The sequence below is a fragment of the Apis laboriosa genome, unplaced genomic scaffold, assembly GCF_014066325.1.
Source record: "Apis laboriosa isolate Shangri-la unplaced genomic scaffold, ASM1406632v1 scaffold40_cov151, whole genome shotgun sequence".
In the NCBI taxonomy this organism is placed as follows: domain Eukaryota; kingdom Metazoa; phylum Arthropoda; class Insecta; order Hymenoptera; family Apidae; genus Apis; species Apis laboriosa.
In genome coordinates, this window is record NW_025223180.1 from 5102842 (window position 1) to 5129383 (window position 26542).

At 43.8% G+C, this 26542-nt stretch overlaps 1 protein-coding gene across 1 annotated transcript in view; it reads left to right on the forward strand.

Moving 5' to 3' along the window:
* The first annotated feature begins 3190 nt into the window (after positions 1-3190).
* Positions 3191-26542, forward strand: part of LOC122715882 (retinal homeobox protein Rx1-like) — a 34819-nt gene continuing 11467 nt past the window's right edge. The window contains exons 1-2 of the mRNA XM_043938420.1: positions 3191-3365; positions 18703-18935. Of these exons, the coding sequence (XP_043794355.1) occupies positions 3191-3365; positions 18703-18935 (408 nt within the window). The remainder of the gene's footprint in view (positions 3366-18702; positions 18936-26542) is intronic.

Genomic DNA, 26542 nt, shown 5'->3' on the forward strand with positions numbered 1-26542 from the left:
TCCGTTTTCATGCGTTTTGTCGCGGAAAGTAAAATGAATGGAAGGGTCGATCGAATTTTATCCGTTAGTTTACAGACAATTATTGAAAATGTCATCAATCTTGGTTAAATTTTTGTTAAGTTAACTTGGAGGATTTGTTTTATCCTTGAAATCAGCCATCAGCGACGTTTTGTTTCGCGATAAAACGAAACAATCTAACATTGTATACGCGAGGGACGCGATTATTGAATTACTAAATTTTTATTTGCACTTAGGGAAATTTGTTATTTTCGATATATAAGGAAGCGTTTTTTAAAAAATTCTGGAAATTCTAAATTCTAATAAATCCTCGTTGAGAGTGAATATTCTTCGAATAATTTTTAGCTACAATGCTTCTCCGGATCATAGATTCTCGGAGGACCACGTATCGTCCACGTTCCTTAAACGTGCAAATATCCATGATCCAATACGATATGTTGTTGTTATTATTATCATTATCATTATTAGGATGTATGAATTTTTTATTACGTTTAACTCCCTTCCATTTCTTTTACCAGAAATCGCATAAATCGTATAAATTTGAACCCCCCAAATTGGAATCGTATAAACGATACTCGATCGGCTCCAAGTTTCCAAGTTCAATTACTCGTAACACGGATCGTTTATCGTGGTGCGCGACGTTGACGCATTATTTCTGGGGCGCAATTATAATCTGGGACGCGTGGACAGGAGGGTGGGATTTTCTATAACGTTAGGGCCGTGAATCGGGTCCGCAACCGTATAATTTGCCTCGATTTTCGGCGGATCGATTTTGAGCAGCTACTGTTTCGCTACAGGCGGATATCTTTTGTGCCGCGGTTTTGTGGGCGTACACTTCCCCCTGGGCTAAAACGCCAAATGGTAACAACGATACGCGGAATCGAATGCGGAATGGGAAACGGGGATTTGTTTTGTGCTCTCTGGTTTTTCGGGTACGGCGAACGGGAAAAAAGAAACAATCCATGGATACAGAGAGTAGTTACAGAGAGGACGAAAACGAACGTCGTCCCCGTTCTCCTTGTTACAAAGCTAACTCTGTGAAACTCTGTGGAAGAAAATCGAGATAAAAATCTGTTCGAATGTTCCTCTATACGCAGCGTTTTTCCATCATCCGCCCACGAAAAGATGCAAGTTTGCTATATATATTCGTATAACGTTTGGAAAATGGCCCGCAAATATTTATCCACCGATATCCACCGTCCGCACGCGCATCTCGTGTGCGGAGAACCACGCGACGAATGAAATTTTTTTTCAAGTTGAAAGGATTAATATTAGCTCGTGAGCGAAATTAAATATTAGTCGAAAGGTCTCGTAATCGAGAAACAAAAGACGGAAGGGGAGGAGGGGGAGAAAAAAAAATTGTTCACAATTAATTATCATGCATCGCGCGGGTATTGTGTATCAAGAGAGAATGCAAACTCTCGTCGTCAAAGAACAAACGAGATTATCCAACAACGGGGGCAGAGTAGGATCGAAACGAAGCAATTACGACGCTGAAACGTCATCATCCCCCTACCGGACGCGGTTCCTCCTTCGGATAGGATAGAGGAAAGAGGAAGAGAGAGAGAGAGAGAGAGAGAGAGAGAGGGAGGGAGTTTAAACTCGGCTTAACTCCTTACAGTCTTGGAAAAATTGCGGGCGTCTGGTGCACGCGTAATACGCGGGTTACCCTATCGCGTAACGCGCGCGGCAAGTCGCCACCAACGGTACGAGCATCTAGCACGAAGCGTAGGAGGTTTGGCGTAAGCGGTAAGCTTTACCTCATTTCTGGCAATTACTGGGGATGCCAGAATCCGCCGCAAGAATCAAGCCGCACCGGCCTCGCGTACGTGTGTACGTGCGCGCCCCCCCCCCCCCCTCGTGCAAACGTGTTGTATGGCGTCCGTTTACGCGAGCAACCCCTCTGTGTCGCGCGTGTGCGCGCGCTCAATCACTCGTTGTATCCATCCCTCGAGCCGATACACACTCGAGCCAGCCACGTACACGCGCACACGGGAGGACGGTCGACGTGGTGGACGTACGGTGTCACAGAAGCCCGACTCCGAGAGTCCACCTCCTCTTCCCCCCTGCGAATTAACCCCACCTAAAACCCTGCAAGGGGGAGAGGGTGACGCGTTTCCAGTGGCGGTTGAGCACCACTGCCTCGCCATGTTCTCGGATCCAAACCCGGATTGGCTCGAAATTCCGCGAACAGCGACGGGGATTCGTGGAGCCAGGCCACGCCTCGTACGCCAACTCCTGGACCACCTCTTCCCATCCAACCTCGTACTCGGTTACTTAGTAGTTGTGCGCTACACAACAAAGGCCACCCCGCTGCTCGGCCAACCGACTAGTCCTCGTTGGCACGACGCACGCTCAACAACTTCGACCTTAACCGGCCGCAATTTTATTCCACCTCTGACCCGCCGCCGCTTCCTCCACGAGTTAACGAATCCACATACCGTTTCTTCGATCTTTCTTCGTTCCGTCCATTCTTTCCTGAATTCAACGGCTGAAAATAGGACGGGGCACGGATTTTTGGAGCGGTTTTTAGATCGGACGGACAGGCGAGCTGCAATTGTTCGAGACGCAGATCTAGGATCGGGGGAAGGAAGAGTCGGTGCAGAACAGCCTCGCGTGATGTTATCGAGAATTCCATCGCCGAATCGTTGGACGGGATAGAAGGGGAGGAGGAGGAAATTGTGGAGTGTGGAAGAAATTGGAGACGAGCGAAAGAAATTTTTAACTAAAATATGTGTCGTTGTGCGGCAAGGACGAGTCATGAGAGGTGTAGTAGCAAACCAATGGTATCGTCGTAGAGTTATGTGTACCATCGTGCGGACATTGTAACCCAGTAAATAAACAGACTCGATCTTACTCGACGAGTAAAGCTACGTGTACGAAAACTGTTGAGATGGTGTTGGATGATATAATTCTTAGTAATCCAAGTGTACATTGATAAGAACGTTTTGCAACGGAGATAGAAGATACGATACGTGGTGGAACGACGGTCTGCCTTCAAAATGTATTTCGAAATTCACGTGTATTGGACGATCGTTTCGTGTATCGATTAAGCGGTAGTGTGTTTTGAAAGGATCGCCGTTGTTTCGAGAGAGATCCTTTCGTTGGAAAGGATAGGCGATAAAAATAAACACGATAACCTTAATCACACTTTTGGATTTTTTCCCACACAATGGATTCCCAACAGCTCGTCGACACTGCGTCGCAGAACAGCCAGGACATCGTCCTGCCGAAACCAGCGAGTAGTACGCCTAGGCACAGCATCGACGCGATCCTTGGACTGGCAAACAATAAAAGGAGTCATCAGGAAATGGAGGATAACGGTCGAGACGCGCAGGAAAACACAGGTAACACAGATATATGTTTTATTCTCATTCCTTGATTCATGAAATAAGTGATAAGAGGTTAAAGCGAAGATTGCATAACGAATATACGTTTTTGAATTTCAATTTTTAGATGTTTGAACGTAAGTAACGACTAAGTGGAAATTCAATTATGCAATTTTCTGAATTGGTTTTTAAATCAATTAGTGTTTTAATTCAACTTTTAAGTTACGAGAGAGAGTGAGAGAGAGAGAGAGAGAGAGAGAGAGAACGAGTTATTGTCAATCATGTTTGATTAACGAAATAATTTCTTTAAAACAGGAATTAGGAACAAAATATATGCGTATAATTAATTTTTATCTGTTTCGACGTGATCCGTTTATTAAAATTACTGCAAATTAAACGGTTGATAAGACGTAATTAATATAAAACGTCCATGGTCTCTTCCGTCGGATTGGTACGAGAGAGTCACGAGAGATCGAGTGGAGCGAGCCGCCCCAGAGTATCGGATCCAGAACTGGCAAATCCCAAAACGGCTCAAGTTACCCTTGGAGACTTATTAATAAAGCAGATTCGATCGATCATTTCATCCAATTACTGCTTTCGAATCGAGATTTTGATTTAATCATCGTATCATCAACGAGAAACATGATCAGTCGAGAATGATCAAGTAAATTCTCACGATGTTCCCCGAGAATAGAATTTTACGTGGGATAAAATTCTCAAAGATCGCACGATACGCACGTTAGAGAATTATCATTATCATCGAAAATTTATTATATATAATTAACGATTACGTTTCAATTTTTTTGGCAAGTATGCAGAGAAATTAACGGAGTCGATGTCCATAGTGTATATACTAGCCTAGTTGCTTCGATACGTTGTGTGTCGCGATTAACAGGACAAATAAATTGCCGTACCGTGTGCGTGACACAGTATTCTTCGTAACGGCTCGGTTAATGATACGTTAGTTAGGCAAATTGAGATGACGCTCGCGATAATTTTACCCTACGAAAGCATCGATACGATACATCTTATACTTTTTTTTCCCTGCGACGCTAATTATCAAAATGTAGCGCGTACGTGGTCAGCTAGCCTCATCAACGACGAATCGAGAGAATTAATTAACTCGTTGACTCCGAGATTGTTTATTACGTCCAATTATACATCTCGTTATTGCTTCAATCGTATACCTTTGTACCGTGTTATCTCAGCTCAATTTGAAATCGACTAAATCGAAGATTCCCTTTCGCATCCGACGTTAATATCATTGAGTAATACTTATCAAATAGAACACCTACACGGGGACAAAATGCGGTTAATCCAATCCTAAAGCTAAAGCACATTCGACAAATTTACTTCACGATCCGGTAACAACAAATCCCATTACGTAAATCGGTGTGCATTATAAATTCTTCCCGATTTTCAATAATCGTTTCACCAACTCTTTCATCCCTCGCTCAAATATTAATCTTCCCATTCACGATACGATTGCCCATTCATAAACGAACCGCTTGCACTCGCCTCCATCCTCCTCCCTCCCTTCAACTTGAACGACGATACCACCCCCTCGACGATAACAACCCTCGAAATTAAGATCGCATCGATCCCTCCTCCCTCCCTCCCTCCCTCCCTCCCTCCCTCCCTCCCTCCCTCCCTCCCCTCCTCGCATCTTCCCAAAATTCGACGGTCAACGAATTATTCGCGGCGAAGTGCAACGGTGGCGTAATTGAAAAATCGTTAGTATCGCGACGATCTGGTTGCCCGTGGCAGGGGAGGGGGAGGGACACGCGGGCTGTGTGCACGCGGCTAATTAGTCGTCCGGGTTTCGAAACCGGTGGTGCGCCACTGGCTCGGCCTCTATACACCCAACGTATATCCGATAATTCCAATTTCGAGAACAGAACCGTCGTCCTCTTGATCGTTGTCGTTGCGAAAACGTTTCTAGCCACCGACTGTCCTTTATAATGTCACTCGCCTCTGTATCGGCTGCACGCGGTTCGCACAGCTATCGACGCGACACTCTCGCCGGAAGGGTCAAAATCGACAAAACAATTTTGTACGGGCGACGGGCCTCGTTCCTTCTTTTTTTCCTCTCTCTCTCTCTTTTCTCTTTTTTCCTCCTCCTGTGATCTGCGTCATCGAAAGCCACCGTTAACGAAAAAAATTACGCTTTGAACAGGGATGGGGAGAGAAAGAGTAGTAGTATCAATCGATGATACGTACACGAGTGATACGAGAATCCGCAACCGTTTCGACGGAGGGGAATTAACCGTTGATTCCATCCTCTTCCGGTCGATATTCCGTTTGTTGTATTGGCTAAGCTTCGTGTAATCTCGTTGGCCGCGACTGGATTACGGTAATCGATAACCGAAACGCTTTTGCATAATGCACTTGTCGTTTGTCACCGTCTTTGGTAGGATCGGTTGGTTGCAATCTCTTTGGACTCGGGACAGATCGATACGGGGAGGGGGAGGGGGGGGGTGATGGTAGTGGTATGGAAGGAAAGAAAGTCATCGTGGATGACTTTCTGATTTATTTGCCACGCGGTTTTGACTCCTCCTCCTCCTCCTCCTCCTCCTCCTCCTCTTCTTCTTCTTCTTCTTCTTCTTCTTCGCCGATTAATGTGCCCCGATAGCGAGAGATTGTTCGAGCGTCCATCAATCGCTGGCGTTTGGTAGCCGGAGTGCATAAGTAGCCCTCGATTTATCTTTATTTGATTGTATTAAGTTGGATCCGCGGCGTGAAGAGAGGCGGACAAAGAGATGGGACGTCGTCGAATTCGAGATCGGAAGTGAATCGAATCGAAGACTATTTTGTATAGGTATAATTGATGAAAGAGTTTGAGTAATGGATACGCAATTGGTTAACGAAAGTGTGGGATTGAAAAGCGATCTTATTTCTAAAAAAAAAAAAGCGATGCCTCTTCCGTGAAAGGTGAAATTCCGCGGATAATTTTCAAAACTGTAAAACTGTAAAAGATTTATTCGTAATTTTTTCCGCGAGGATTAACAATAATCGAGTCGTTTATATCGTGGCATTGCGGAACGATTCGCGGAAGCTTTTTTTCCAATTTGTGGCGAGAAAATTGAAAGAATGGAGGTGGAGTGTTGCGGACGGGGCGGACAGGGAATATTAAAAAAAAAAGGAAGAAGGAGGAGGGAAAGAACGGAGGCTGCTTAGCTAGGGTTCAAGTTTTGTTCTACTAATCGAATTATCATTAATTATGATACCGTATGAGAGAAAGAAGAAAAGATAGAAGGGAGAGGTCGGTCCTCGCTAATAAGTAGGAGAGAGGGAAAGGAGAATAGAAGAGAGATAACTAAGAGAGAGAGAGAGAGAGAGAGAAAGAGCAAAAAAAGATAGATGGAAGCGGCTTTAAGTCAGTCGCTTCTTAAGAGCTGAATTGACGTGTCTACTAATGGATCGCGCCTGCCCCATCTTACTTTCTTCCTCAATCTCTTTTTCGTCGTCTTCTTCTTTCCATCTTGTTTGCCTTTTCTTCTTCTTCTTCTTCTTCTTCTTCTTCTTCTTCTTCTTCTTCTTCTTCTTCTTCGTATACCGCTACTATTACAGATGCGGCTATTTTCGCAGCTTTAAAACAGATCTGTTATCTTCGTCGAGTGGATTCTGCGCGTCTCTCTCCAATCATCGAGCGGATTCCGATAGGTTCCTGAGAGATCCAGAATTTCCACTACGTTTTAATTAGAATGGACGTTTCGTAGCCAATTCTTGAAGATTTCTTAAAGTTAAAGATATTAAAAAAAAAAAAAGAACGTCTCCATTTCGATAATATCTTAACAATCCTGACGATCGTCTTTTCAAATTGTATTCTATCCCTACATTGATACCAAAACTGCAGATTATATACGATCCGTCCATATTTTTCCCTCCGTGATATTTTTCAACGATTATCTTTTCGCACAAACGTGCCGCATAATACAATCATTCGTGGAAAAAAGCAAAGCGGAAGGACGGTTAAGCGGGAAACGTTTTGCTCGCATTTTCATATAACGCGACATTTTGCTTGCCTGTCGCCCGTTTTAATTTCCCCTCGGTCGTGCGTTTAATGAAACGAATCTCTCGCGCTGGATCAATCCTCCGGACGTGTGCGGACCGATCGTTAATATTTTCAGTTAGACGAGAGATTAATCATTCGTATCTCATCCGGTTTGCCGTGCCCTCTTTTCTCTTCCTTTTTCTCTCCTTCCCTCCCTCTCCCTCTCTCTGTCTCTCTTTCCTCCTCTCCGGGATCATCGATTATATTATTCCTTTGAGCCTTATTCCTTAGTCGTGCTAATGAATTCGACTACTTATGTTAATGTAAGAAATATTACCTACTACCAATCTAGTTAGGAGGCGTGCTCGACAAGTTTTTCCGCGCCGAGGGATATAATTCGAAGTGACGGGTTGTTGAGATAAATCGATTTCGATGGATGAATTAAGGGGCGGGGGCGGAGGTGAGAAAGGAGGAGGAAGATAAAGATGGGAGGGGGGGAGGAAAAAATGAACGAAAAGGAAAAGGCGGGAGGAGCGTTAAGTGTGGCGCAATCAATCTTACCTTGTACGCGCGCGCTGGAAGATTAATGCACTTTCAAATTTCATTAATTCTTCGCTGCATAATGAGCCGCAGGGCGAACGAATAACTTTCCTTAACGCCGCGATAATGCCGTCGAGACTCCGCACCGTAATTGCATCAATTCCTTGGTAATTCGCACAATTATCCTTTCTGATTTTCCGCCCGGCACCGAGCTAACTGCTCGAGAGCACGCTTCCAATTAATCACGCGCGGCCTCCACGAATCTCCCCGCGTAATTAAAGTATGTCGTTGCTACGAATCAGAACAATTAATCGGGTGTCTTTGTGGGAGATCCGAGAACGAGCTTTCCCAAACGATCGAGTCTTTGACTTTCTCTCTCTCTCTCTCTCTCTCTCTTTCTGCTTCCAAGATGGTAACATACTTTGTTGCACCGATCTCGGATATAATCGAACGATTTTTTCATCGAAATTTTTATGGAGGAGGGTATAAAGTTGCGACTCGAACGGTTTGTCTGAAGAATATTTCAATTTCGATAAGGATTCAATTAAGGATTATTATCGTGTTTCCTTCGATTCGAAGATTATATTTATACTCGGCAATGACATAGTAGATGCAAAGGTGTGAGATCTTTCGATGAGCAGCTTCACGAATTTGAAATTGCAGCGTTTCCATCGAGATTGATAGGAAATATTCGAGAATTTCGAAAAGATTGTAATAATGATTCTCATTCTGTTAATCACGAACAAATTATCACGTAGAAGTATATATTCAAGATATCGTGGAAACGATCGAATCGTGTAATCGATTTCCTCGAAGATTAAAAAGATTAATATTAACGTAGATGTTCGCAAATATGTTTGATATTCTTATAACGCGTTTTTCCACGCGCTACCTCTTTCGCTACCAACGCAAGGCAAAGATTTTTCTTTTTTTTTCGTTTACCATTAACGAGAAGAGTACGTTGTACGCGATCGAAGTGGCAAATGTAAATACAACGAGTGAATGACGAACGATTAATAGGGAGAAAATGTTCCCATTGAGAGGAAGGTCGGAATTAAAGCGGTCCCTGGACAGAGGAGGTAACGGCGTTCTGGAACGCCGCAGGTAAAAGTGCTTTGTTAGGAGGGGGAGGGAGGGGAGTAATTTCGATCGCGTGACAAGGGCAATATAACGTTGGGAGGGAGGGGGAGGAAGGAGGCACGGGCAATTACGTGTAATTTCATACCCATTTATTGGCCGGGAGAGGTCGTTTTTCGACTGCTTCTCGAGTCTCACCATCGGCGATCGGTCTTGGATCGGGTTGGAACTCGAAACGAAACGTCGGATTAATCGATCCTACCTTGTCGAATAAAACGGTGTCGCGTGTTCGTGATATTAACCCGCTCGTTAAACGAGTGCGGAACAAAATAGCGTCAAGCTCGAGTGACTAATGATCAACGGTGATATCGATTTTTAACGAGATAGAAATCGGGGAGGACATAAACGGTTCGAAGGTAACCGTTTCAGCGTAATTATTTCAGCGGCCCTTTTTTTATTCTTCTTTGGAATATAGAATTTAACGATATTTATTTTGCAATATTTATGTCCATCTGTTTCGAGTGTAATTCCTTCTTTCTTTAAAATAATTAATTTTCAAATTTAAATGTTCAATTTAAAACGAAAATCTGAAAATAAAAAAATATAAAATGTTTTTTCGCAAAATTCAATATCTCTCGCCGCTTAAACACCTCAAATCTTTAAATTTTCGAGTTCCAACGATCCCTCTATCGTCGCCGATAGAGGCGAAACCGCGTCCATATCCGATTTCCGCGAAATTGTCTTCTTTTTCCGTTTGTTTATCGATCTCGTGCGACGGGCGGACGTAGTAGACCGGTCGAAGGTGATCTCGCGGGAACGAGCGAGCGAGAGACGCGCTGATTTAACCGAATTACCGTTGGATCAAAGCTTGCGAGTAGTAATTGGCGCACAGGTGTCGTCGATCAATCGTACACCGGCCGTCGGTGGAAGCTATATCGCACGGATACCGAAACGTTTCGTGATCGATAGGCAGACGAGCGATGGGTACCACCTAGACGAATCCAATGAGACGACACATCGTCACGAGCCACGATACAGAGACAGGCAGAGGGGTTGATGGAGGGAACGAGTCGACAGGGTGACGGAAACAAAGGAAGCGGAGACGCTCGTCGCAGGATATACCCGTGATTCGTGCGCTGATCAACGATTAGGAACGATTACCATCCTGTACGTACTCGTGTGTATGTATGCGTGTATATATGTTGCAACGAAACACATCGTTACCATTGGACTACGATTAGAGATAAATTTATGAAAATAATTTAAACGAGTAATTTATATACTTAGGGTGCGTTGGTTAGAAATCTACAAATTTATCGTATCGAGCTAATGGTTGAAAGCCATGATGCAATTTTCCAAGATTTAATTCAATTTGAGAATGGAAAAAAAATATGTGAAGTTAGTTGTAAAGTTATAACGCAAGTAATCAATGCAATTATCTCATTCTTGAGATTCTTATCCGTTTCGAGGCGGTATACGTAAGGTGGGGTGGCTTCGGGTCGATTCGTTCGGGAGCGCGCGTACGTGCGCGAGAATTCGTATTCGTGGCTGAACGACGTCGATGGAGAGATTGTAATAAGGCTCGCATGCCGGGGAACAATTAAATTATTAGTAGGTACATTGTGCACGACGGGGTGTTTTATTGCATGCCGCATTCTAGTTCCGTCTTGCTCGCGACCATCACGGGACATTCGCTTATATCCACACCGCGATATCGTTACAGTTATGAACGATTAAAAACGTATTCTTTCGAAACAACTTTTCGAGAGAATTTCATTTCTCCCCTTTCGAACGCTTCCCGTTCGAATTTTAAACTGTTTGGAATTAATCGAGCTACCGATTCTCTCGACTCGCGAAACAAGAAATTCTTTTTCGTGTTTTTAATTTGATCGCGAAATCTTTTCGAGTCGCGTTTGCGAAAACAAAGAGTTCACGAACTGTAGCATTGTAGGAATTGAACGTCGCACGATCCAGCGAGAGATATCCGAATAATAATTGCACGCCAACGAACAATTAAATTATTAAGTAGTAACGATAGCAAGGGCCGGCCTTGCGTTGATTACCATTGCAATGAAGGCGTTCGCTCGCAGGGAAATATCTTACGATTTGATCGCCGTGTTATTTTTTTTTTTTTTCTCCTCCCCTTCCATTGCATTTAAAAAGTCTTAGATGTAGAAACGAGTGTATCGTAACACGGAACGCGAGTGAACTTTTAATATTAATTGTTTATTCGTGGCTCGACATCGATGTAGTCGGTGAAATATTAAAGAAATAAATTTTTCATAATTGCGATTTATTTAGTTGATAAACTCGTTAAATTATTTCATTTTAATGTCGTTTTAATATTTTATCGGTTATTCTCAGAAAGTAAGTTTATTAAATATTAAAGTGAGTCGAAAGTGATGTTATTTTTGAATAAATTTCTAACCGTGTTACATTATTCTACAAATTCTTCCATGTTTATCTCGTAAAGATAAACGGATTTCGATTCGTAAAATATCGATATGCACGGACGTAAGACTAAATGGAACAATGGGGAACTTGCTTTCTTCCGCCCTTGCGGCCGACGATCGATTAACGAAAGATTTTTCGAAACGCGCGACTTAAATGCGTACACAGAAAATTGATTCTTGAACAAAAATACATCGAAATACATTTTTTTCTCACAGTTTTTGAAAAATTTTCAATTTCAATAACAAAATTTTAATTTGATTTTTCAGAAACTAAATAAATTAATCTCGATGGAATTTAATTAAAAAAAAATATTAAGTTACGGAAAATTTAATCAAGGAGCAAAAGAAAAGGAAAGGAAGAATTTGGACGAAAAATTCGCTCGATTCTCTAAAAATTAATTTCACCATTTGAAACATTTGACAAATCGGTTCGTAGAAACGAGCCAATCCAATTCCTTCCATTGATTCGAGATTCGAACCAAATTTCGCCGCAAGATGGCGTCCAATTAGGCTCGCATAAAGTCTCTCTTTCTCTCTCTCTCTCTCTCTCTCTCTCCCCCGAATCAATTAAACAATTTCTAACTCCGGTATCGTTTCAATTAACGCGCCTCGAGATGATTACCAGTTCGTTGACCCGTTTAGATGGAAATTTTATCCCTGTTGCAAGAACTTGATGACAGCTTAAGAGCCTTTCGCCGACCGTTCTTAAGACGCGCTCCTTGCGCGCTCTCCTCTCTCCCTCTTCTTCTCTTTCCTCTCTTTCTCCTTCAACGACGGTTCGCCACCACTTTGACAATTTAATAATTCGATACCGGTACGCGAATAATCGACGAACCCGATACTATCCTCTTGCCAATCGAGAGGATCGAGAGATCGCGTTCTGCGCGTTTCTCCTTATCCTTATCCCTCTTCCGCTCCCCTCCCTCCGCACTTTTCTTCGTCCCTCTCGCCTCCCCTCCCATGATAAAATTCATCCCCCTCTAAAAAGAGTCGATCAGAAAAAAATGATTATCCGATCAGGCTTGACTTTTACTCAGGTAACCGAGTCACCGCGTAACCAGGTTTCTCCGTGAAACTGCAGAAATTAATGACTTCGACTCTGGTAGCAGCAGTCTAATAATTCGATCGTTGGAAAACGTGTTATTAATTTTTTAATTTTACAACAGATGTATCTAATCTGATTATCGAATCGTTAATGTAATTACAGGGGATCGAGTCGAAGTTTCCATTCTCAATCTTCTCTACGATTCAGTTGGAAATCACGTACTCGTTATATAACTTATTCGTAATGATTACGTAGTCTACTAAAAATTAACTATCATCAATTAGAACTCGTCAGAGGGAGAGAGAAAAATTTACGTATTAATACGATCATCGCTTTAATCCGTTCTAACATCGAAAGAACATTTTCTTTTTATCGAGGCAATGACATATCGATCGTTTCACCTTCTTTGTAAAATATGTAAACGCGATCATCGAACGAAGGGGCAATAATGCCCCTTAATAATCCTATCCTATCGAGGATGTCAAAAGTTGTACACCATCTATTCGTGGACCTATGGGCGGAAAAACAAGATAACTTTATGAGGGCGTAAACGATTTTCGTGGATCGATACCGTGCGTCGGATTAAAGTACGCGACAGGTGACAGTGGCTTTTACGAAGAAATTTCCGTCGAAACTTTGTGCCGCGCAAAGTGGCCATTGCGTTTCGTTCCGGAGATAAAAAACGGTGGAGCGAGAAGAGCGGCCGGCAGAAGGGGGAGGGGGAGGGGACGGGAGAAAATAAAGATCAGAGAAAACGAGCGAAACAGAGGGGGAAGAAGAGAGAGAGAGAGAGAGAGAGAGAGAGAGAGAGAGAGAAAGAGAGGGGGGAGAAGAGAAGAAGAGGGCACCGGTGACGGTCCACGAGAAGACAAATTCTGTAATCCTCTTTGGTCGGCGAGCTAAGCCCTCTGTGTGACGGCATACCATCTTCTTTCTCTTATTTCCTCCTCTCGTTTTGCTTTTCCTTGTCTCACCCCTGTCCTCCCACGCCGATCAAGGAAATTAGATTTCGAATCGACAGCCGTGCTTAAGTATAAACGACGAGGAGACATCGAACAACGTCGAACGAGGAGGAAACAGGAATTCACGGGAGGGGAGGGGAAGGAACAGGAGAGGAGGTATCGTCTTTTTCGCTTCGAAGGGAGGCTAGAATCGTTGTCCCATGGCGGTGAGATCAATTTTATTCTATTTGATGGTTGACAGGTAACCGACGATAAGTAATATTTAATTAACCATTGAGAGGCGAGAATTGAAATGGGAGAGGAGAAAGGGATTGGAGTTCTTCGGTGTATTAAAATTTCGCACGAACGATTCTTGAGCGAATTCGATTGAACTTCTTTCCGTCGAGTCAAAATTCGAGAGGGAGTAATTCGAGATAATCGAACTCTCGCGAATAATATTTATTCGAAATACTCTGATGATCGTGGATACTCTCGTCGCTTTGAAATTCTGATCGACTGAAATTTTGCTTTCCCGGCGATTGTGTCTTGATATAATATTATTGATAATTGAGATTGCGAGAGGAAAAGAAAAGAAAACGTAAGCGACGTACTCGCGTTGGTATTCCAAGTTCGTGGGAGAAACAAGATCGTATCGGATCGGTGTAAAACGGTTCTGGCCCATTCCAGCTACTTAAGAGATTGACACGAGAAGATAGTATAATGGACGAGGCGGTCGAGGAATCGTAACCTCCTCCTGAATCGAGCACCGGCTCTAATGGGCCAACACTGATCGTTGATAAATTTCAAAATGCCACGGGCCACCTCTGCCGGGACTCCGGGGATCCATGGAGAAAGAGAGAGATCGGTAAAAATCGCATTAATGTGTTTGTTCACACTGTTACGGATGTATATGACGACGTAGACATCTTTTTCTTCGCGAATATCAGCCTTCGAGTATCTTGAATTAAATTAATTAAGCAAAGTTTAAACCAATGATTTCAAAATTTCAAACATATCTTCTTGAACAATTTAAGTATGGAAAAAAGCTTATGCTTTCGATTAACGGAAAATTACGTAGAAACGTGTGGTGAAAATCGAAAGCAAACGAAATCGATTCCAAAGTAAACGGAGCGATCTATAACCAAAAGTGAAACTTTGCTCGAAATAGCGGTATCAATTTTGATTTCGAAATTAGACAGGGAAAACTTTCGATCCGCGACGCGATGTCGCCCTTAATCCGCTAAAATTCCAGCCACTTGAAACGGTGTATAACGGGTGCTCTCGATATAACGGCTCAACGGTGCGGTAACACCGCAGTCGAAGGCGGCGACTCACTGCACCTGCACCTCGCAGAATTTAATCACGATGGTTACTCTGTCTGGCCGAAACCAATTATTGCGCAGACGTACCAACACACACGAGCTTACACCGCCTAGTTACGCGGACCTTCTCTACGCACCTATATAAATCTCTCCGTATCTCCTCCCTCCCCACTCCCTCCCCCTGTATGGATATAATGTAACCCGCATTAATTTCCCTCCGAACGCATGCGATTCCCGCGTTTGCCGCCCCCAAAATGTCCGACCACCGACTCTGTCACTCCGTTACTAACTAGTAGACACACGTGATAATTCGTTTAACGTTCGTCGACTTTGCGATTTTCCCCGATTCAATTCGTCGAATCGAAAATATCTCGGATTACGAGGCGATTATTCGAACGCCGTTTATCGAAGCGCAATTTTAATTAGCGGTCGATTGACCGAATTCGCTTCATTGAAACGTTAGATCACGTATATTTATTATCATCACGTATAGGCGAGAGAATCGTTGGATTTCTATCGTACTAATATTCTACGAATATTATTCGTCCTCTGTGTATAGTTGGAAATAAGACCGTGCCTAAAAAGAGAAATATTAATTAATTTTTTAAAATAATATTTTAAAAATAAAATAAACTAAAGAAATTCGTAGAAACCGCGCGACGCGAAGATCCAAGTACATTCCATCTCTTAGCAACGTCATCATTTAACACCTCTATCTCCATCCTATCCCCTTTCATCGCTCTCCTCTCCACGACAAGTCCCGCGTCCTAAAACAGAAGTTGCTCTCCTCCGTTTAGACCGGCTCTCCACGATCCAGAGCCTGGAGGAAGAAGGGCGCGCTGCTCTGTCTGGTAGCATGGACGGAAGAAAGGGTGGGTGGGCGAAGGAGGTCCCGGGGGCGAAGGAGGACGATGGTGTTGGCACTCTCGGGGGCCATTATTGATTGTTGTTGATAATTAGCCGGTACAGGCGCGTCAATCACGAGGCAAGGCGAGGTTATTAGGCTGTTGGTTAGCACCGGGCCGATGGCGCACGTATACACACTCACGCACACACTGCCATACCGATCCACGCCATCACGCGAGACGCGCGCGTGTGTGTAGGTCGCGCACAGGTGTCCGTGTAGCCGTGTGCACTAGCCCACCCGATTACCCCCCACAATTCGATCTAATGCGCTACGCTGCGATGCGAGAGAGGGTTAATTATGCAGTTAATGAGAGGCTGAATATATATACCCGACGGGGTGTCGGGATGGCCGTGGCGAAAAGAGGATCATTTGGACGGCCATACCATGGCTCGATTGTTGAATTTGGTTATGGTCGAAGAACGCCGGAAAACAGTCCTCCATTCCCTTCCCGTTTTAAATTAATCGCGTTAGAACGTTCGAGGTTGTGTTTAAACGCTGGCACAGCCGGGAAACCCCGGGTGCTTTTTGATTGTCCCGAAATTGATATGAAATCGGCGTATACGCGTTTTGTATGTACGCGCACAAAAGCGGATAGGTATAAATATGCATATGAAACGAGCATGGTGATGTACGAGAGCGTGGTGATCGTTGTACGGTAGCCGCGTAGATGGCGTGATAGGTGTGATCGGACGAAAACGGAGTGGCCGCGGGAACACTCGTTCGAACGAGTTGGCGCGCTTCAATTTCTTCCTCGATAACGATAACGTTCGTTTCGTATAGTAACGAAGTGGAGAAATGGCGATAATTTGACGAAAAGAAGACGGTTATTAATCAGAAATGTAGCCAGTTACACGAGCAGCATTATAAATACTTCGCGCTTCGCAATTGAGAAGGGTTCACCTTTTTTGGATTTTCATCGACGATTAAAACTTTACGCGGAAGTGTATCGTAATAAAGTGGAGAAATGACGATAATTTGACGAAAAGAAGAGGGTTAAGAGGTTTAATCAGAAATAGCCAGTTACACGAGCAGCATTGCAAATACTTCGCGCTTCGTAATTGAGAAGGGTTCATCTTTTTGGATTATCATCGATAATTAAAACTTTAAAACGCGGAATTGTATCGTAATAAAGTGGAGAAATGATAATTTGACGAAAAGAAGAGGGTTATTAATCAGAAATGTAGCCAATTACACGAGAAACACCTTTTTGGATTTTCATCGATGATTAAAACTTTACGCGGAATTGTATAGGATCTATTCATCGGTATTTCGAAAGTTGAGAACGCAACATTGCAACGTTGCTTTTTTCGCGTTCGATTCTTCTTCTTCTTTTTTTTTTGATCGAAATACGGCGGACAATTGTCAAAGAGCTTACAAAACAACGAAAATCTGGTTTTTCCCTTTTCACAGCTGGCCCCTCAATTTCCGCCGCGCTGCGTTGAACATCGCATCGAGCAAATTGCACCGAAGCGTTGATTTCTACGATAAATTGCCGGATTGTGCGTCACGGAATTTATCGACACGCGTATCCTCGTGTATCTCTGTGTCGAAGCACCGTTTTCGATTGCTCGATACATTCGATAATGAGCCTCGTAATCGATCAATTGTAACCTCATAAAAATCCATCGGTTTCGTCAAAATTGTATAGATTGTAATTTAACCGCGGATACGACTCTAAGTTAATATTCGTTATACATTAAAAATAACGTTTCTAACGAATGTAATTATCGCGATAAGTTGAGGTATCGTAACTCGTAAATTCTCTTTTTCTTTCCCCGGTTTCTCTTTTCACGTTGCAGTATAATATACGTATTCGTATATATACAAACAGATAAACTTTTCATTATTTAACGCATCCTGTCTTGAAGATTGCGATCTCTATGTTGCAATTTTTATTCTGACATCCGGTAAACATGTGTATACGTGTACGTGGCGCGTACTTACAATATTCGCGGAAATAACAATCTTTCCGTGCAAGGTGCGACGGATTCTCGTGGAAATCTTGTCTCGTCCGTTGAACCTCCCTCGAATATCGAAAAGAAGAATAATCGTGCCCCTCCATCCGTTTCGGTTTCCACCGTTTCAACATTCGATTAGCGGCACTTTCGAACGGCGGACAGATTCGAAATTGCTCGTTTAGTAAACTCATTACGGCCTCGTAAATATTGGAACGGATAATTAATCAGTCGAGTAAGATTCGAGGAAATACAACAATTGCAATTTGGCGCACGCTCGCTTTGGATCCGTTACAGATATTGTAATCGTCCGTTAATAATTACAAATTCGTATTAATCAATAATCGGCTATAGGGGGTGAGATTAAATAATAACGAAGCGAAAAAGGGGAATTGGTAAAGGGCCTCGAACGATTCGGCTCACGCGACTTTCCGCATGGTAATACGTTTTACGTGTATTCGTATAAAAACTTGACGTGTCATTAAATCGATAAAAAGTACGTGTATAAACGAACGATTATACCGTAAGGTAAATGATTAAATCAACTCCGACTGATTTTTTTTTCAACGATAAACTAATTTTATAGCATAATCGTTCAGTCAGAAGAGTTTCGAATTTTCTTAAAAAATTTATACCCTCGTAAATTTTCCTTCTATTCGATCGATCTCTATCTTGTTTCTATCCCTTCTTCTTCCATTCTTTCCTCGATACATTTCCATATCCGAATTTATTGAAACGAAGATTTCTAAATCGAAAAAATAATTTTACACGTAGAAATATAATTTACGTACGTGGACAAAGATGTGAACAGAGTCAAATGAACTTCGAAAATTGTTCCATCTTGCACGATCCGTCTCGTAAGATAAAAAAGAATCGCAATAAGGAGATAGCCTTAAAGCGAAACGAAATTGGTATAAATGGGAATGTCGAAACTGGACGCGAACTGGTGAGATGCATCGATACCCGGAGGAGTGATGAGCGTTGCAACACTTGTAATAGGTAGCATTATACGCGTATAATAGAGGTAATAGCCGGGACTGGGATAAATCGATCACCATTACCGTACCTATTAACCGTAACGATCGTTTCCGAGGAGACCTGACCACTCCCGTGGGTTCCAGGTGAGAACAGCTGCAACTCCACCGGCGGTGGCAGCGACGAGGAACTCGGGGCAGGCTGCGGGGACGATTTGAACGGGAACAGCGGGAAGAAGAAGCATCGCCGAAACAGGACGACCTTCACCACTTACCAGCTGCACGAGCTCGAGAGAGCCTTCGAGAAGTCTCATTATCCGGACGTGTACTCCAGGGAGGAGCTCGCTATGAAAGTCAATCTTCCGGAAGTGCGCGTCCAGGTGAGTTGGATAACGATTGATTAAACTCGTTTCGAATCGAGACAGAAGATCGAGGCGTTTGTTTCGAGTCAAAGATCAAACGAAAGGTTGAAGAGATTGTTAGAAGGATTTTTCTTGATCTGGTTTAACTTTATATCTATATGTATGTGTGAAATCACGTGTTTTCGTTAATTTCATATTAAATGGACGTATAATTTGGAGGGATAACGTAAACAGAGGAACTCGGTTTCGCGATCGAAGATCTCGGTCGATGGATCGACGATTAGAAAGAATAATTGTCTGGGAATCGCGTTGTTAATCGGCCAAGAGAGATCGTTTTCTCGCGAGATAAAACGAAAAATATTCATACATTTTTAAATAATCACCCGAGCACGGAGTCACGCGACTAACGAGGTATTAACTCGTTAACCCTCACGACACCGGTGCGCGATCCTGTTACCTTAACGATTTCGCGAAAAAGGAAGGAGGGGGTGAATAAACGGAAAAGTGGAAAAATGGAAGGGTACGTGTCGTGGCCGTGCCATAACGTACGAACGATGTTTATTGAACAACCGGCATCTCTCGTTGCCTCGCTCTCCGTGCGAAAATCAAAGCCGAAAGGAAAAAAACAACGATTCGATCCAACGTTTCTCTCTCCACCTTCGCACCCTTTTGACAAAAATGCGTCGCTCGGAAAAAATTGGGAAGGAAAAAACGGCTTCGAAAAAAAAGAAAAACGGCAGAAACAAAAGATTTTATCGAAAAAGTTAAAGAAATTAAACGGGATGTAAGATAAGGGATGTAAAAATAAAAAACATAAGAATAAGACGTTAATCCGAGAAAATTAGGGTTCTCGATTGACTTATATCGGGGAACTAACGATCGAGAATTTGCCGATTTATTATTCCCCTCCCTTCCTCTGTTTCATTGGAACGAAGCGGATACGAGTGTCGTGCGCGCGACCAGCGAGCGGGCCGAGTTTAATGGCAGCGTTTCCGTGCAAACAATCGGAACAGCAATCGCCGGCTGACGCTGGCCCCGACGTATTAAACTAAATTAAATTAATTATGTGCGTGACAGCGATAAAAGCACGCAGTCGCATGCGACGACGCATCGATTAGGCTCCCGGGGGCAAGCTTTCCGACCGTGCCACCTACGAAACCCCGTACACGAACACGTAGCGCGCAGTTTGTTGGATAATAAGCTGCCAGCACGCCGCATTTCCAAACGCACCTGCTTCTTTCAATCGTTTCAATCGATCGGCATCGATTTTTCCCACGATTTTCGATCGATCGACGATGATTTCGTTTCGTTCCCAAAACACTTGAGAGAGAAAAAATCGAAACACGTACAAATTTTCGGCATTGATGACATTTCGATTTTAACTTCTTTTCCTTTCGAAATGTTTTTAACATCAATTTAAACTCGTCGTTAATCGTTATCGAATTATAATCATTATTGATGGACACATATAAAAAGAGAAATTGTATATAAACAATCATCGAGAGTGGAATAAGTAGCGACATCTCCATTTCAATCGACGGCGAAATCATCTTAAATTAACAGCGAGTAGCGAAACGAAGAGAAAAGGGATCCGAGGGAGGATGCGATGGGATAGGTGCGGAGGGAATAAAGAATATGACAAGGATAACGCGATGACGGGAGCTTAGAAGAGAGAAAGAGTCGCAATTAAAAATTTAAATTGCGTTTAAAACTTGCCATGCACGCCACCATGCCACTTTTTTCAATTTTCTCCAAAAGAATTTCGCCGACCTTTCTCCTTCCATCCTTCTCCCTTCTCTCTCTCTCTCTCTCTCTCTCTCTCTCTCTCTCTCTCTCTCTCTCCTTCCATCTTCTCCGCCGCCCCTTTCGCTACTTCTCCCGAGCGGAAAGAGGAGGAAACGGAGGAGAAGAAGGATGGAAGAAGGGAAATGCCAGCTCGCCCCTAAGGTACACCTAATCGCTTAAGCTTATTACGCGAGCAGACAAGGCGAAGGAATGAGCCGCGAGGCTGCGAGTCGAGGGGGGCGAAGGAGAAGGATGGGAGGATAGGAGGAAGGGAGAGGAACGGCGGTGGTTGCTCGGTGGTAGGCGCAACGAAGAGGCGGACGCACGTTCGGTTTCATCATTTTTAATTGATAGCGCACGCCAATCCTATCTGTCGGATTTATTAGGCCGCTCGACGAGATGGTTTTGCGGAGGAGTGGAAGGGGATGATAGCGAAGGGAAACGGAGCTTTTATTGGACAAACCGGGTTGTTTCGGTGGTAGGGGTCCGGTCGGTGGTCACCGTAGCCCGATTGTGTGACCCGGGAAAACGCGTTTTCCAGATTTTCATGCATCCTCTGCCTCGAGTATATGCACACACACACACACACGTACGCGCGGCGCAAAATATACACACAAACGCTCGTCTATGGATATTATACGCGTCTATGCGTGTAGATACACGTACGCGCACAGGCAGATTGATTGCGGGGATTAACACTGTTTTCTCGCGATAATTATCGTCCTCGGAGTGCGGAGATTTTATTGGATATACAGCACCGCCTCGGCCGATATCGAAACGTCGAATTGCTTGTTAAGCTCGTTATTGTAATTCAGGTTTACGCATCGTTTTCAATGCACCGTGTTCGTTAATCGATTTGCGAAAGGAAAAGAATCGTCGAGGCTCGTTTGTGGAACGTTACGTGGATTGTAATTACTTATATTCTTTAATATCTATGTTTCCGGTTCTTCGATCACATCTCGATTCCCCTGTACCGAGTTCTCGAAACTTGGTTAATTTAAAAGAATGGATGCGTTAACGTTCGAAATCGAATCGAATCCTGCGAAAGAAAGAAAGAAGGGAATGAAAGAACGAAGGGAATGGAATTTTCAAAAAAAAAAAAAAGGAATAAATTTTCAAATAGATGCTAGATGATGTAAATGAAAAAACGTGTGCGGGAAACGAATGGATAAAAAATTCGATATCGAAATCGGATGAACCGGAAGGCGAAAACGGCACTTCTCCCTTCGATCGAAACACACTTTCACAACTCGCCGCGTGATAATTTATCCTCTTTCGCGTACTTAACCAGGGAATAACGAAATTTCACCATAGTACCATTATACCATTAAGCGCATCGTCGACGCGCGTTTGCCGTCACGCGATCGTAAGTTCGTCTAAAAAAAAGAAACGTGGTATAACGCGACGATTTGCTGAGAACTGAAATCGATATAAGGGCGAGCTTGAAACCACTCGTCGAAATTAACTTTGCAGCAAAACACCTGCTGATCGGTGTACAATCACGGAGGATAAGCGAATATTTTAAAAAGCGCAATTCGCTTTTGTAGTGTAAACGTTCCGTGTCACATTCCATGTCTTCGTCCGTTCGACTATTGCGTATCATCGAAGAAAAATTATATCGAGATGAAGTTAGGGGAAGTAAAAAGGATCTATCCACGGAAATTCATTATCTAAGAAAACGTTGCGCGCGAGGAAATCGCGACGAGGCGGAGCTGTGACATTTCGCCGCGGGGAACTCGAATCGATGGCCGGCGTATTTTCACGAAGCGAGCAAACAAAGAGAGAGAGAGAGAGAGAATGGAATCGACAATCGTCGTGGAAAAGGCACGAAGAGACGGGCGGAAAAAAGCGGGCAGATTGATTTTTCGCGGTAGGCCAACTAATTTGGAGAGAGAGAGAAAGAGGGAGGGAGCAAAAAAGAGAGAAAGAATTCACCGCGGCCGAATGGTCGATCGTTGGACGCGCTCGGCCGTTCGACGATTGCCAATTGGAAAAATACTCCAATTCGATTACAATTTTTTTCGTCCGCTCGCACACACCGAACCGCGGAAGAATTTGAAACCGGTCTCGCCTACGACGAGAAATACATTCGTCGAGCGCGATAGGTGGGCGTGGGTAGCAAGGGGGTGGAGGCGCAGCGGGGCTGGGCGGAGGGACGTGAAACTAATATCGAGGCTGCAATCGTTTCTGAAAGCTTTTGAGAGCGCAATTTAAAACCGATCTTCCCTGTTTTCGTTCCATTTACAAAGAAAATCGGAACCCACGCCACGCGTCTACGCTCGAAAAATATTTTCCACGATCATGCGGAAGTAATTCGCGGGCTTCGTATCGGCGATACACCGAAATTGCTGGAATCCACGTACGCGAAATTGTTGACGCAAGAAAAGAGGAGGAGGGTGAAAACGGGTTAGTTGCAAGAAGCAAGAAAATCATCTTTACCAGGAAGCAAGAAGAACGTGTGTACGAAATAAAAGGGGCTTCCACGGTGCTTGACGTTATTTACCGTCACGTAGGCATGGAAACCCGGGTTCAAAGACAAGAGACGCGTCGTTCTACAACTATTTTCTCGTATGCCACGTTTAGTACGATAGTCTAATCCTTCCCCTCCTCGTTTCGAACGATAACTCGTCGCGCGAACGAGTCAAGAAAGGGATCGTTTGATCTTTAACATTGTAGAAACCGTTCGTTCGTGGAAGATTTCTCGTGTTCACGATTCGAGAAAAAAATCACAAAATAGTCACTGAATGGAACGATTAGCAATTAGATCGATTCTAACGCGAACGCAACAACAGCCAATCGTCATTTCGACGATTATTAAAATGATACATGTATCATCGAAGATTCGACTATACTATTACTAGCAAGATCGCGCGCTATCGGATGAAGGGAAAGCCATCCTCGTTGCTGCCTGGTTGTTCCATGGCGGCGCGTTTAATTCGGTTTTATTAGGGGGCCAAATCGTGATCGTTAGCGCCGACACGAGGCCGGCACGAATCGCAGGTGACTGTCTGGGTTAGGCGCACCTATATCTACGGGGTGTCAAATTAGTCACGCACGCCGCCTCCGCCTAGCGGGCCGGCGATCAACGCCCGTAACCATGGATACTGCCGCGAATTTCTCCGCGCGACGACTCCGCGCCGCTTTCCGACGCAATTGCGCACGCAATGCGGAAAAAGCGTGCAGAAAATTAACGAGCTCATGCGCGACCGCCGCGCCATTTTTCGGAAATTAGAAACGTTTTCTCTTTCTCTCTCTCTCTCTTTCTCCCTTTATTTTATCGTAACGATCATTTCGAGGTGTTCCAAGGTTTCAATCAGGGCGCGTTTTTTTTTTCATTCGTTTGTTTAATTCAATTCCTTTTTCTCTTTGTTTTTTTTACGCCGTTACGATGAATCGAGTGTAGAGAGAGTGATATTAATATTGTCGCGTGAAATGTTACTGTTAATTTAAAGCTAGGCGAGCACAATACTTAAACTAGCTCTTATATTAAGAATTTGATGGAATCTGTTAATGGTTTAAATTAGAATGAAATATCGTTATTTTATGGGTCTCGTGGTAAATTATATATCTATTGCTCGATATTACGAAACGGATATACGTATATTGTTTTCCCCGGTTTCAATCGAGCAAGTTCGTACCCTCGTGGTCACTAGACCGAGAACCATAAGCTTCGCTTCGTCGTGATATTAATATCCATGTGTGGCAGCGTAAAGCTGTTCAACGAAGGGCAGTGAGAATTCTTGCACCAGGTTACGCTCGACTAATGGTATTCGCGCGAGTTGGTCGTTTGCAAGCATAAATCAAAATAATGTCTTGATAAAGTGGCGCCTTTCTACCTATTATTTCTAAGCTTAGAATGCGGAGAATATACAGTGCATTTGCGTCCCTTCGGAAAAGGGAAACATCACGATTACTTAAATTATATATTGATTATTCTAAACGATCTTTCCAACGATAATTGAAAGAGAAAATCTCTTAAATCTATCTCACGACACTAGAGCCATTCCATAAGCTATTATAGAAGAAACCTAACATTAACAATCCTTCGAGTCATCGTCGATGGATCTTTCTCTCATCCTGAACTGACATTATTCATCTCTCACATTTTTTTCTCCCATCCCGTTGTCAATAACATCATCCTAAAATCGTGGTTATTCGACGTGGTGTGTTAATAATAATAGTCGAGGCTATCCATCCGATCGTAATACAGGGAAGCGCGTCTCGTCGGGGAGGCTTGCTCGATCAGCAAGGAAGAAAGGAAGACGATCTCGGATACAAATGTTATTACACGCAAGCACCTCTGATCTTCCGCGTGAACAGCCAATGGGCTCTCTCAGCCGGCCTTCTTCTCCCCCTCCCCATCCAGATCGTTTTTCTTGTGGGTGCGGTGTTTCCAGGCGGAAAATAAGATAATGGCCTCGTGCTAGGCGCGAGAGCGGCCCCTCCCCTCCCGACACCCGGAGAAGAGAGAAAATAGGGTGGCGGGAAATAGCGAAGATCGTGGGAGCGGGACACCTGCCGCGCGACGGAGGCCGTCGTCACGAAGGAAGAGGAAGAAGAAAAAAAAGAAAAAATAAACGCGATGGATCGCGTCGGTGAGACCGCTCGTCTGCCTCCTCCTCTGATCGGACGAAGGGAAACGGAAAAAGGTGGAGGAGGGGCAGAGTCCACGCGCGCCAGGTCGATTGGGTGTCAAGTGGTAACGGACGTAATAAGTCAGACGAATCCGCCCGAGAGACCGAGTTCCAATATATGGAACTCGGCGTAATTGGAGGATTGGAGGAAATTTTATGGGGATAATAAGCGTTTTACGATCGGATGAAAAATACGTTTCGATCGATTTGTTTTTAAAACGCGGTTTGTTAAAGATTATAGGATTGTCGGTTAACCTTTTCTTATGTTTTCGAAATATCGCGTAATTCTGCGAGAATTAAAAAACCGTGGAAACGAATTGATCGACGGGAATTGATTATGGTATTCGCGAAAACAAACAAGCTCGGTTTCCATTGATGATCTATCATCCATTTCCAAGGAACGTTTCTTATCACCGCTCGGTTATGCTTTTCGCAACACCTCCTTAGCGATCGCATCGAGATGATTACCTTTAATTCACCCTTTCGAAAAGGCAAGGCAGAAGTTGTAGTTGCGTGAACGAGCTCTTTAGATTTCTCGGAAAGATCGATCCCCTCCCTTTTTTTTTAATCGATGCTACACGAAACGAGGCGGGTTATCGGGTTAAACCCTAACCCTAAACTTGCGAAGAAATAATAAACTTTTTGAAACTCGCGAAACAATTACAAGATAAGAGATGTCGCGTTTCATGTCGAGAAAACAATTTCCCCGCTGCTCAAACATTCCTCGATTCCTTCGATTCGTTGATGCTTCCATCCCTTTTTTTCTCTTCGCTTTCAATTTAAACGATCGGATCGAGGCTGAGAACGGTGGTTGGACGTTTTCATCGTCAACAGACGTTGTCGAAGACGTTGCTCGAGTCAGCGCAGAAACACATCCTTCGATCCTGCGGCTCGCGAGAGCATGCGAAGTGGGTAAACTCTTGCAGCGCCGTCTAACGAGTATTATAATTACTGTCGCGTAACTCAATATTGCCCCCTCGATATGCTAAACTCCCGCGGAATATAGTGTTAATAGGCGTGGAATGGCGCGGGACAACACCCCGCTTCTATTAATTGCACTTCACCCTAAATGCAAATTGTTCGAAATTGAGCGAGGGCTCCCCGAATATTTGGAAACTCCATTACGGGCCAGTGTTCGTCCTTTCGTTGGTGCGCGCGCGCGTACACATGTACGCGTATCGGGGATGTGCGCGCGCGCGCGCGCCA